General features: G+C 43.3%; 1 protein-coding gene across 1 annotated transcript; it reads right to left on the reverse strand.

Annotated features, from left to right (window-relative positions):
- Positions 1-5,171: 5,171 nt before the first annotated feature.
- GPR152 (G protein-coupled receptor 152) lies at positions 5,172-12,090 on the reverse strand. The gene is made up of 2 exons (XM_029575732.1): positions 11,917-12,090; positions 5,172-7,928 (listed from the first exon to the last, which is right to left on the reverse strand). Exon 2 carries the CDS (start codon positions 7,904-7,906, stop codon positions 6,911-6,913), a length of 996 nt encoding a protein of 331 aa, XP_029431592.1. The 5' UTR covers positions 7,907-7,928; positions 11,917-12,090; the 3' UTR covers positions 5,172-6,910.

A 12,090-nucleotide genomic window follows, 5' to 3' on the forward strand; every position in this document is an offset into this window, starting at 1 on the left:
TACCAAATGGCTCGAGGAACAAGGGGAACCCAAGGATTACAGTTAAGGTGTCTCAAAAGGAAGTGTTCAGAATTACTTACTTTACTTATCTCAAGGTCTCTCTCACAATGCTCAGTAGCCGGTCTGAAGATATTGCTCTTTCTAGTGCTCTGACTTCCCAAGCCTTCTGTCTAGGAATTACACACACACCTCAGTGGGGACCACTGCTTTGGCTATGGTCAGTGGTATTCAGATACAAGCAGATAAAGGTAGGGATTCTCTTCTAGTTTTACTTGATTTATCTGCTGCATTAGACACCTTGGCCCATGCAGTGACGTTATAGCATCTGATGGAAACTGACAATGAAGAAGCTGTGCTCAAGTGTAATGAGCTAGCTACCTTTTTCCATACCAAAATAACCAAACTCATTTCACAGTTCCCCCCCCTCCTTCTTCCCCCCTCACCTAACCATTCACAAGAGTCCAAACATCTCCCTTGACTCCTTCGAAACCACCTCCGCCTCCGAGATTTTAACACTTCTAAAGAAAATGAAACCCTCCACACACCCAGAGGACTCCATGCCTACAAAATTACTCCTTACCATCCCTGACATTATAGCCAAACCAATATCAGAAATTATTAATTGGTCACTCTCCCTTGGACTTGTCCCATCTGCGTGGAAACAAGCCATCCTGAAACCCATGTTAAAGAAATCTAACCTAGACCCATCCGTCCCTGATAACCTCCGGCCAATCTCTAACCTCCCTTTCCTAGCTAAGCTTATGGAACGGGTGGTCAACTTGCAGCTCACAGATCACCTCGACAAACACATCCTTCTATACCCTTCACAATTTGGCTTCCGGAAGTTCTTCAACACGGAAACCCTCTTAATATCCCTTACAGATACACTCCTCAAAGACCTTGACAAAGGCCAATCCTTTATCCTTGCCATGCAAGACATTTCCTCGGCTTTCAACACTGTCAGTCACAACATTCTAATTGATCGACTTTCAGAAATTGGTATTTCAGGAATAGCCCTGAACTGGTTTGCAGCCTTCCTAAACAACCATCATTACAAGGTCAAAATTGGCAACCATGAATCCAACCCCATTAATTTAACACACGGGGTCCTCCAAGGCTCTTCCCTCTCCCCGACCCTTTTCAATATCTACATTCTGCCCTTATGCCAACTCCTCCTGTGCCTTGGCCTTACTCACTATATTTACGCCGATGATGTACAGATACTCATCCCCGTCACCGACTCCATTCCCAATGCCCTCAAGACCTGGGATAATTGCCTCATTTCAATCAACTGCCTCCTCACCAACCTCCAACTCGCACTAAACACATCAAAAACTGAGCTCCTTTTCATTTCCCCAGCCCACCACGACACTCCTCTATCCTGTTAGCCCTTCCCCTTTTTCCAACATGTCAGAGATCTAGGTGTCATTCTTGACAATCATCTCAATTTAAAAAAATATATTAACAACATGTCCAAAGATTGTTTCTACAAGCTGCAGATACTTAAGAAATTAAGACCACTACTACATCACAACGACTTCTGGACTGTCCTCCAAGCCACCATATTTACTAAAATCAACTATTGCAATTCCCTACTCTTGGGCCTTCCCTCAATCTCAATCAAACCTCTCCAATAGACCATATCACCCCTATCCTCAGAGACCTCCACTGGCTCCCGATTCCATCTAGAATTCTCCATAAAAGTCTTACTATTATGCACAACAAGAATATTCATTGGCTCAATGACTTCCTCCATTACCAAACCGCCAGCAGACCCACTAGACAGGGATCCCTGTCTACTCCTCACAAATTCATCCAACATATCTCCACCAAAGAACGGGCACTTTCCATAGCAGGACCAACTATTTGGAACTCTATGCCACCCGATCTATGCCAAGAACACTGTACAGCAACTTTCAAAAAAAAAATTAAAAACTTGGCTGTTCAAACAAGCCTATACATAAATCCACCCTCCCTCCCCCTCCCCATGAACTCATAGCTCACCTACTCCCACTCCCCCCCCCCGAAAGACCTATAAGTTTTTGTAATTTAGTTTTGTGTTTTTCTCTCCTTAACACCTGTACTAGGTCACCCTGACCCTTTATTTATCCCTATTAAATGTAACTTTATTTTTCCCTTTCTTATTTAAAGGTATCACTCCCCTTATTAATTGTAAACCAATGTGATATGTATATGAATGTCAGTATATAAAAGTTTTAAATAAATAAAATAAGTGGTTTGGCTCTCTCCTTATCAACAGAATATAGAGTATCATATGGGAAAATCATCAATCTACTCTCACTGTTGAGACATGTGGTGCCTCTACGGTCAGCTTTATCATCAGCACTTTTCAATATCTATTTGGTCCATTGGTTGAAGTAATTCAAGGATTTAGGGTTGAATTTCATTTGTTTGCTGATGTCATCCAACTGGTTGTTACTGTGAATAGTGATTAAGTTACTGGAGTTTCCAGGTAGTAGCAAACTGGCTTGAATTTCATAAACTTAAATTCAACCCATCCAAACTATTGTGGGTGAACAGACAAAAAGAGATAGTTAATGATTTTTCTATCTGTCTAGGAGCATAAGTTGAAACCCAAAGAGGTAGTTTGTAGTTTAGGGATCAATTAGATATGCAGTTATCAATGGAGGCCCAGTTGTGATCTGTGATAAGAATTACATTTATGTATTTATGACATATTCATCAACATCACCCTTTTTGGAGCAAAATCACTTGGTCACTATTATGCATTCTTGGATAACTAGTCAGACTATTATAATTCTTGGTATCCGTGATGGTCTGATAGGCTGTTCTTGCCTTGGTGGGCAAGAACTACCTATCAGACCAATGCTTCCTGCTGGAGGCCATATTGTTTCCTGTCTAGACATTATAATTTACATATTTCCAGTCAGCAGGTTGTCAGAGCTTAGTTCTCATCCTCCAGCCCTCTTGCTGGATTCCTGCTTCCAGAGTTTCTCGCTGCATTGACTCCAGTAATTTCCTTTCTTCTTCAGACTTGCTGATTCATCTCATCTCTAGTCTTTCTGTTTCCAGTGTTTGCTTATGCTTTCAATTGCGTTCCTGCTTAGCCCTTGCTCTGAGCCTCCTATCTAAGCCCTGCTGGCCACCGGCACTTGAGGACTCAATTCAAGAGGAAAATGGCAATTGCAGGCAGAAAATGCCCTGCCACTGTTCCAGTTGGAATTTATCCAACTTGCCTTGACAGTGTACTAGCTATTCTTCGCCTTGAGGGTCACACCTCATAGTGATCATGTGATGCCAACTGAATACAGAATTAAGCTCAAAGTCTTATTGATTGCTTTTAGATGTTTGCCTTTTGTGACCTATAAGTATTTGATTGACTTGCTCTTTTGTTATGACCATCTAGGTCAGGGGTGGCCAACTCAAGAGCCACAACAAGCCTGGTTTTCAGAATATTTATAATTTATTTATTTATTTAAAGTTTTTTGTATACCGACATTCGTTAAGAAAACATCATATCGGTTTCCATAGAACAAAAAGTGGCCAACAGGGCTTTACAATGAAACTGATAAAAGAACTAGTGGGGGGGGGGGAGGGGGGGGGGAGGGGAAGGGGGGTAGAGGGAAGGGGCTTTACAATGAAACTGAATATTCATGATGAATATTCATAATGAATATTCATGATATATATTTGCATACAATACAGACAGTGCATACAAATCTATCTCATGCATGTTCATTGTGGATATCCTGAAAACCAGGCCTATTTTTTGGGATGTTAAGGACTAGAGTTGGCCATCCCTGAGCTAGATTATTAAGATCTTCTCAGCAAACTCAATTGGAAACCTCTTTCTTTTCTGTTGTCCAATTAACAACAAAGTGTTGTATCTTTAGTGGTATCTAGAATTCAACATCTTTAGAGGCTCGCCTTGAGACCAACTACCCTGCTTTTTGGTAGAGAATAAAGGCGATCAAATATTTGGATAATTCTGCGAGTGGGTTATGGATTGATTCAGTAGCATACTGTATTAATTAAATCCAAGTAGGTTATCAGAGAGTTGGTCCTAGATTGTTTATATTGTATATGATGCTTTTCTTTTGATTTATCTATTTGTTATAACTTTTATGATTTTATGTTTCTTTTTGTTATATTGATAATTTGCCACAGTTAAATTGTAACCTGTTTTGTGTTTCTAAGGAAAAAAGTTGATGATCAAGAATACATTAATGAATGAATTAACAATATCAATAACAATAAAAATATTGAACACATGCAAACAAAATTTGGTTACAAAGGACTACTGATTATTAACTGATTTATTCTTTACTTACAAGGAACTCATTGACAATACCACTGCTGACTCAAATCCATGAAAACTCAAAACACATCACAGTCATCATTATGCATACAGCACAATTCAAAGCACAGAATGAATTAAGTAGGGATATTGTATGCAGCTCTGCTCAAAATGAGATAGAGTACAAAGGAGGAAGTAAAAAAAAAAAAAAAGATTGTCCTGGATAGAGAGATCTTACAGGTGGTCAAACGCTGGAAGCTGGGACATGTTCTTATCCGTGTAGACAGAAGAACTAGGCAGACTGGATGGATCATTTGGTCTTTTTCTGCTGTCATCTGCTATATTAATATGACTACATTTGAACAGATTAGGTTGCATTTAGAACAGAATAGGCAAGTAAAGAAGAGTGATTTTGAGAGTTAAGGGTGTTTTCAATAGTGTATCTAATAAAAAAAACCACATTTGCACCTTGCAGCCTGCACAAACTAAGCTGATCTTCAAACACAAACAAGAACAAAAGATATGCCATATTGGATCAGACCAAGGGACTATTAAGCCCAGCATCCTGTTTCTAACAGTGGCCAGTCCAAGTCACAAGTACCTGGTAAGTAACCAAACATTAAACAGATCCCAAGCTACTAATACTGGTAACAAGCTGCAATGACTGCGTAGTTAAGGTGTTGGAATTGAAATCCAATGGGGTATCACCATGCAGGTTCAAATCCTGCTTGCAGTGCTCTGAGCTTGCCTTTAATGATCCATGGTTGTCAAAAAACCTTTTCCATTGGAAACAATTTAGTAGAACTAGGGGTCAGGATTTGAAACTCCAGGGAGGAAGACTTAGAACCAATGTCAGGAAATATTTCTTCACTGAAGGGTGGTGGATGCCTGGAATGCCCTTCCGGAGGAAGTGGTGAAGACTAAAACTGTGAAGGATTTCAAAGGGGCATGGGATAAACACTGTGGATCCCTAAAAGGCTAGAGGATGGGAATAAATAAAAAAGCTTAACTGGCACGGAGTGGCAGGCACTACCTTGGGTCGGGAAGCTTGCTGGGCAGACTAGATGGACCATTTTGGTCTTTTTCTGCCATCATTACTATGTTACTATGTGTACGCCTGGGTTCTTAGGTAGATCAAAAGCACACGTATATCTTGCATTGTGTTAAATGAGGGTGGAAAGTACACGTTACTAAAGAAAGGGATCATTTTGAATAGCCCACATTACCTGTAGTGTACCTAGGCCCCATCCACTGCAGCCTTGTACCTGGTAGCTGCTGGTTGAGTGGCCTTAGGGCCGGCCTTAAGGTAGGGTGAGCCAGGTGGTCACCTGGAGCGCCATAAGCCAAGAGGCCCTACTGGCAATGGGCTGGCCTGAATCTGAAGAAGGGGAGGGAGAGAGCAATGGGTAGAATGCAGGAGAGAGGGATGAGGAGGAAGAGGGGAAGGAACGTCTAGAGAAAGGAGGAGGTGCCAGCAACAATTTTCACCCAGGGCACCATTTACCCTAAAGCTGGCCCTTTGTGGTCTGAATAGAGCAGATGTACTTTTGAAAATATCAAACGTGTGCACGCTGCCCTGATCTAAAGATGCCTCTTTTTAGTCCCAACTACAAGTGCCTTTGCTGTGAAAGCCCAGGCATCCTCTCAGCTGAGCAAAGGAGGGCCCAAGACACTTTACCCTAGCAAATCACTCTTTACTCAGGGAAATGACTTTGAAAAATGTCCCCTGAAGGCTTGTGTGGGCTTTTCTCCCCCAGCCCAGTCACACCGCTTGGAACAAGCCTTGTTAATGCAGCTAAAAGTATTTACGTGTTTATACGTACACCTGTTTATTAATTTAAAATTCTTCTATACCATCTTCTGGCCGTATGATCAGTTAGGGTGGTGTACATCATAAACATATATAATTTACAAGTGCACCTGTTTATAATTATGTCTGTTAATTCCTACACGTGTTGTATAAGTGTGCGTGTACTCTACTTTTGGGTGGTTGAAAATCTACTTGGCTAGAGTGACTGAATCTGGCTATCTAGCCCCTTTTTACCCTTGTAAATCACAACTAAGCCTTCCAGTCCCTTAATGTAATAAGAACTTGTTCAAGGGAAGAGCCATTAGTGGACCAGCATGTTGTATTCAGTGCATAGGTAGAAACTGAATTGCAAACTGCAAGGCAAGCTCTCTCAGCACCAGCCCTCTCCTCCTCCACATTGCCCAGCTATAGATGCCAATAACTTTAGCAGCCATCCAAAGTTAAGCCATAGTAACCTAATAAGTGATGGCAGAAATTGGTCCATCCAGCCTGCCCAGTCGCGAGTCTTCCATTTTGTACAGCTGAGCACACGAAGCCCCACACTCAGTCCCATCACCAATTCCCCCATCCACTCTGTCCTCTACCTGAACTCCAATCCCTTTTCTACCAACGCCCTCCATATCAGTCCCAGTCGTACCCCAAATCCAGAAATATTGGCCTCAATTGTTAGGCCATTTGCACCGTGATCATTACGAGACCTGCACTAAATTGAATTCCCTTCCCTGGATTATTGTCAAGCATTCTGATAAGCCACTCAACCACTAAAACTAGTGAAGCCATTGCCCAAAGCATCCAGCCTCCCCATGCTTTTAGAAATGTGGTTACTCCATGCAGGTTTCCCCATTGCTTTCTTGCATGTCCGATCCAGCCATCCCGCTGCTGCTCATCTCCTTTCCACTTGTTTGCATGTTGTATTTTGCTGCACAAGTTGACTGCAAGCAGAGGACTTGCTTCACCCTGCCGCTGAGGAATAAGTAAATGAATGGATTGACACAGCTGTTGAGGTTGATGAGCAAGCCACTGTAGAACATGACATGGAAGAAGCACTGGTTAGCAGGGGTCTGCTCTTTAAGGATGCTGACCAGGTACAGGATCTGTGTTACCTGGAAAGGCAGGCAGAAGATGATGTAGGCTGAGACGGTGACTGCAATGATACGGTAAAGCTTGGTGGTCATCTTCTGGCTTCGATGGTGGTGCATTCTGATGACTGTGACAGTGTGGGTGAACACCACTATGAAGAACGGGAGCAGCCCTTCCACCACAATGTTCAGGACACGGATCAGCTTCTCATATGGGCTATTATTGTCTGAACAGTACAATTGGCTTTCATTTTTCACCTCGGCAAAGATGAGTCCAGGTAGGCTGCAGAGTGAGGCCACGATCCACACGCTAATGCAAATGATGGAGATGAAATTCTGAGGCTTGTGGCATCGGTACCACAGTGGAAACAGCACCATCAGACAACGATGTACGCTGACAGCGGTTAGTAAGAACAAGCTGCTATAATACGCCACACCATATAGGAAATAGTTGAGCTTGCACATGATAGTCCCAAGAAGCCACTTATTCTGTAAAAAATACATAACCTGGAAGCTTGAGATGGTCAGGAAGAGGAAATCTGAGATGGCCAAATTAAGGATAAGTGCGGAAAGTCCCAGACGATTCTTCTGGCAGCCTATGATCCACATGACCAATGCATTTACTGGCAAACCAGTCACAATGCAGAAAATGAAGATGATGGTCCATATTGTTGAGTGGCCACTCCCACAGATGTCCTGTGCTTGAGACTCGTTATGGTAAGAGATTGAGGAGTTCATCTTCCTGTTAGGTCAGTGAGATCTGAAGGGGGAAAAAAAAAAAGAGAAAAGCAAAGATTAAAGTGGCCCAAAGTAAGCCACAAGAAGGTAGTGAGAGGAAGGCACTGAGCCTGAGACAGTCGCCACGGATGAGGAGGAAGGCATGCTGGAGACTGCTCAGGAGAGAGGCCTGCAGCAATGCCTGAGACAATACTGAAAAGAGTGCAATTCAAAAGCTGGGGCCGTGACAATGCCCACGCAAACAGATATGAAGGCAAAGTGTCAGGACCTCCTGTTTTGCTTTGACTGCAGCAGCTCTTTACTGTTCCTTAGAAGCTGCCACCCTAGGCAACCACCCAGTCTGCCTAATGATTAAGCCAGCCCTGATCACTTGGAAGGCCCTAAACTGCCTCTGTGCTCAAATCAGCAGGTCAAGAGCCAGCATGGATGGGGATACTCGACCAGACCTGAAGTTGTGGAGAAGTGAAAAGAGGCAGACCGTGCAGTCCCTTTTGATCTGCCCATTGCATAATGCAAGATCTTGCTGAGTCCACCTCATAAGCACTGAAATGTAGCCCTAGACAAGAGGGGCTCGGTTTAAGTGGTCAGATGACAAACAAGTAAGACAACTGGGAACCTCTTTTTGGTGAAGTGCCTCTCAACTTTCTCCCCCCACCATTGCTCTAACAGGTCTTGGAGGCAGACCTCCACCTCGTGGCCAGCCTTGCCACAAATTAAGCAACAGGGAAGATTCCCAGGTTGTATGTGTGGCCCCTTTTTACATCTTTTCTGGAGTGCCACTGGGGTTCCTTCCTCCATAAATTTCCCATACGAGCCTCGTACTCCTCAAAGGGCTGCACACCTTTCTTACCCTTGGCAATGGGCAGATTCCCTCACATGGATCCATCAAACCATGAATGAAATTCTTAGGGGTGCTCTCGCCAGGGTGCTGTCCGCCCGCTCCCCATTTTGGAAGAGTGGCCCCGGTTCTTCCACCACAGCCCTCACGTAACCCGATTTACTCCATTTTCCCCATGGATTTTCCCCCGAACCCTCATTCTTTACTTTTATATCTGCTTCTTATGCAGCAGGATATAGCCCGTGCCACTTTTTACTGCCAGCATTCACAATATCCACAGGCAATGCTTCAAAATCAAGCACCCCGTACTTTATTTCACTTCCGAGGTCAGCAGCAGGCCAGAAGATAAAAAGTGCAGCAGTGACAATGCACATACATATTTTTGTAGGGTTCAGCTAGTAAGAGAATGGGATTGGGCGGATGCAAACTGCTATTTCTTTTTATAAACTGAAAACCAATTAAAAAAAATAGTATTGGACCCAACAAGCCTGGATTCACTGTGGGAAGCAAGACACATCTTGGATTAAATTGGGTGAGAGTCCCCAACCAATTGCATGGATAGAATGGGACATGTGGGCCAAAATGTTAACTGACTGTTGTATTAGCCAAAACACCCTTGTCTCAAAAGTGATTTTAATGTTCCCACATTTATGTTAACTAATGAATATAGTAATTCTTTGTGGTAGAATTGCATTGACTATTGATAAAATAGATCTCGTGATTTATTAGTATGTAATTATTTGATCTATATTTAAATGACATTGGTTTTTGTTTTCTGTGATCGATTTTTTTTTTTATTAAGACTAATACCATATCATTTACATAAAATATGACACAAAATTTTGAATGCATTTACACAGAAATGTGATGGAATCATTATGGCCTATCTTGTCAGCCCATCCATACCAACTACTCAGCTTTGAGATCCCTATCCCTACCCTACCACTGAGCACGCAAGCTGAAGGGTCCATTATCAAAGCACAGAACCAATGAGCGAGCACGTTCGATGAGTTTCTCTTCCCAACAAATAAAGATTGAGAAACAAGTCCATTTGTTTTAATACTTGCTTCAGACCCACTGTATAGGAGAATTTAATTTTTGATTTATATTCTGCCTTACAGAGAAACACGATGGCAGAAAAAAAACATATGGATAACACTGGGGAACACAATTTTCGTTGAGTTAGATCTGACACTTGTTTTTGACTAACTTTTGACATCTGAATCCAAAAATGACCCCAGTTTTTCTCTATCACGTCAACTTTTTAAGGTACAGGATACCCTCCCTTTGTCCCAAAAATCATACAAAATGTACATACAAAGGAAATAAAAGAAAAAATTACCTGAATATACTATTTATTTAGAGTTATTTTATTCATACAAAAGCTATATATTGTTACTGTAAGTCAAATTGTGTACAAGTAGTAAAGTTCTGCTACCAAACATACATATTAAGGTAAAAGTTTACGCTTATAGCTTTTCCGGCAGTGTTCAATCTGTGGACAATCTCGCCTGATGCTCCAACAATAGTCAGCCATCATATGTACATCCCATCTACCCTGATACCGTGCCTCCATGACCTTCAAATCTTGGTAGAATCGTTCACCTTGCTCAGCACTGACTGCACCAAGGTTTTTCGGGAATTCAGCAAGATGGCTATGCAGAAAATGCACCTTGATGCTCATGTTGCAACGAAGCATTTTGAAGCTCTCCAAGAGTTTCTGGACAATTTTGCAGTTGACAGGTGAGTTTTTAGTTACAGGCACTTGGACTACTTTTCTTATTATTGGAATCTCACTTTCGGGATGCCCTAATTCTAATGCATCATTAGTATCCTTTGAAGATACCTCTCTCCGAACCATGCGCTGCTGAGTGACTGTCTGCTTTCCCCTTTGTTCTAGTTTAAAAGCTGCTCTATCTCCTTTTTAAAGGATAGTGCCAACAGCCTGGTTCACCCTGGTTAAGGTGGAGCCCATCTCTTCGGAAAAGTCTCTCCCTTCCCCAAAAGGTTCCCCAATTCCTTACAAAACTGAATCCCTCTTCCCTGCACCATCGTCTCATCCACGCATTGAGACTCCGGAGCTCTGCCTCTGGGGACCTGCGCGTGGAACAGGGAGCATTTCAGAGAATGCCACCCTGGAGGATCTGGATTTAAGCTTTCTACCTAAGAGCCTAAATTTGGCTTCCAGAACCTCCCTCCCACATGCACCACGATAGCCGGTTACTCCCCAGCACTGTCTAAATTCCTATCTAGGTGACTCTTGTGGTCCGCCACCTTCGCACTAGGTAAGCATGTCACCAGGCTATCCCTCACGCCCACCAGCCACCCAGCTGTCTACTTTCCTAATAATCAAATCACCAACTATGACGGCCGATCTAACCCTTTCCTCCTTGGCAGTAGAGCAGGTCCTTGCTACAGGATCAAGCTCGGGGAATAATAATATTGGAGAACTGGTGGACTGATTCAGGGACGGGAGTTAGAAAAGACTGGTGGGGAGAGGCTGGGAGAATGGCTAGCGATAAGCTGGGGGGAGTGAAATACTGAGGTGGGGTGAGCTGGAATAGAGAAGGTACGATGGGGAGAGAGATTGAGGAGATGAGCTGGGGGGACAGAGAGAGTCATGGGCGGAGAGGGTGAGGTTAGAGAAGATCACGCTTGTGGAGGGGATGAGTTGGAGGAGAGGGGACAGCCTAGGAGCAGAGAGTGTGTGTGGGTAGAGTTTCCTGCCTTATGATTAGGACTGTTTTTCAGGGATTTTAAATTTGCCAGTCCATGAATCGCAAAGGGAGCTCCAGGCAGCACCGACGTCTTGCAGCGTTTGTAGCCAGAGCCACAGGCACCGCTGTGTTTAAAGTCCCCAGCCCCCCTCAGCCCTGCCTGCAGCTCAGAGCTCCTGTCAGGCTCCACAGATTGGGAAGGTAAAGCTCTGGAAACAGCCGAAGCCCCCCAGTCCTGGGAAAATCCTGCAGCCAAACCTTGCAACATCCTGCGCCTGTGAGGAGGAACCGTTTTCTTAAACCCATTATTACTCAAAGAGAGTGACTTCATTCTGTCACTTTGACACATTAAATAAGCTGAATTTTGCAGCATTCAAAAAATACAATACACAATTTTTTTGTTGTTGTTGCAGAACCCTCCCAGCTGTAAGGAGATAAAATAGGGATGCACTCACATCCTGCTGCCTGGGTCCCAGCTTTCTTCTTGCATCCAAGCACAATCGCCTCGATTCCTGAAGTTTCTTTGCCTTTGCTGTCTCCGGCTACAAACAGCTCCCCCTTCTCTCTCTCTCTCTGAACCCTTCTGCCTGTGGGTTTTTATCTCTTGCTGCACTTTCATCTCGTCTTAT

The sequence above is a fragment of the Rhinatrema bivittatum genome, chromosome 13, assembly GCF_901001135.1.
Source record: "Rhinatrema bivittatum chromosome 13, aRhiBiv1.1, whole genome shotgun sequence".
NCBI classification, from domain to species: domain Eukaryota; kingdom Metazoa; phylum Chordata; class Amphibia; order Gymnophiona; family Rhinatrematidae; genus Rhinatrema; species Rhinatrema bivittatum.

Bases quoted from the DNA above. Each gene is read 5' to 3' on its own strand.
- GPR152 (XM_029575732.1), bottom strand. From the start codon at position 7,906: ATGAACTCCTCAATCTCTTACCATAACGAGTCTCAAGCACAGGACATC.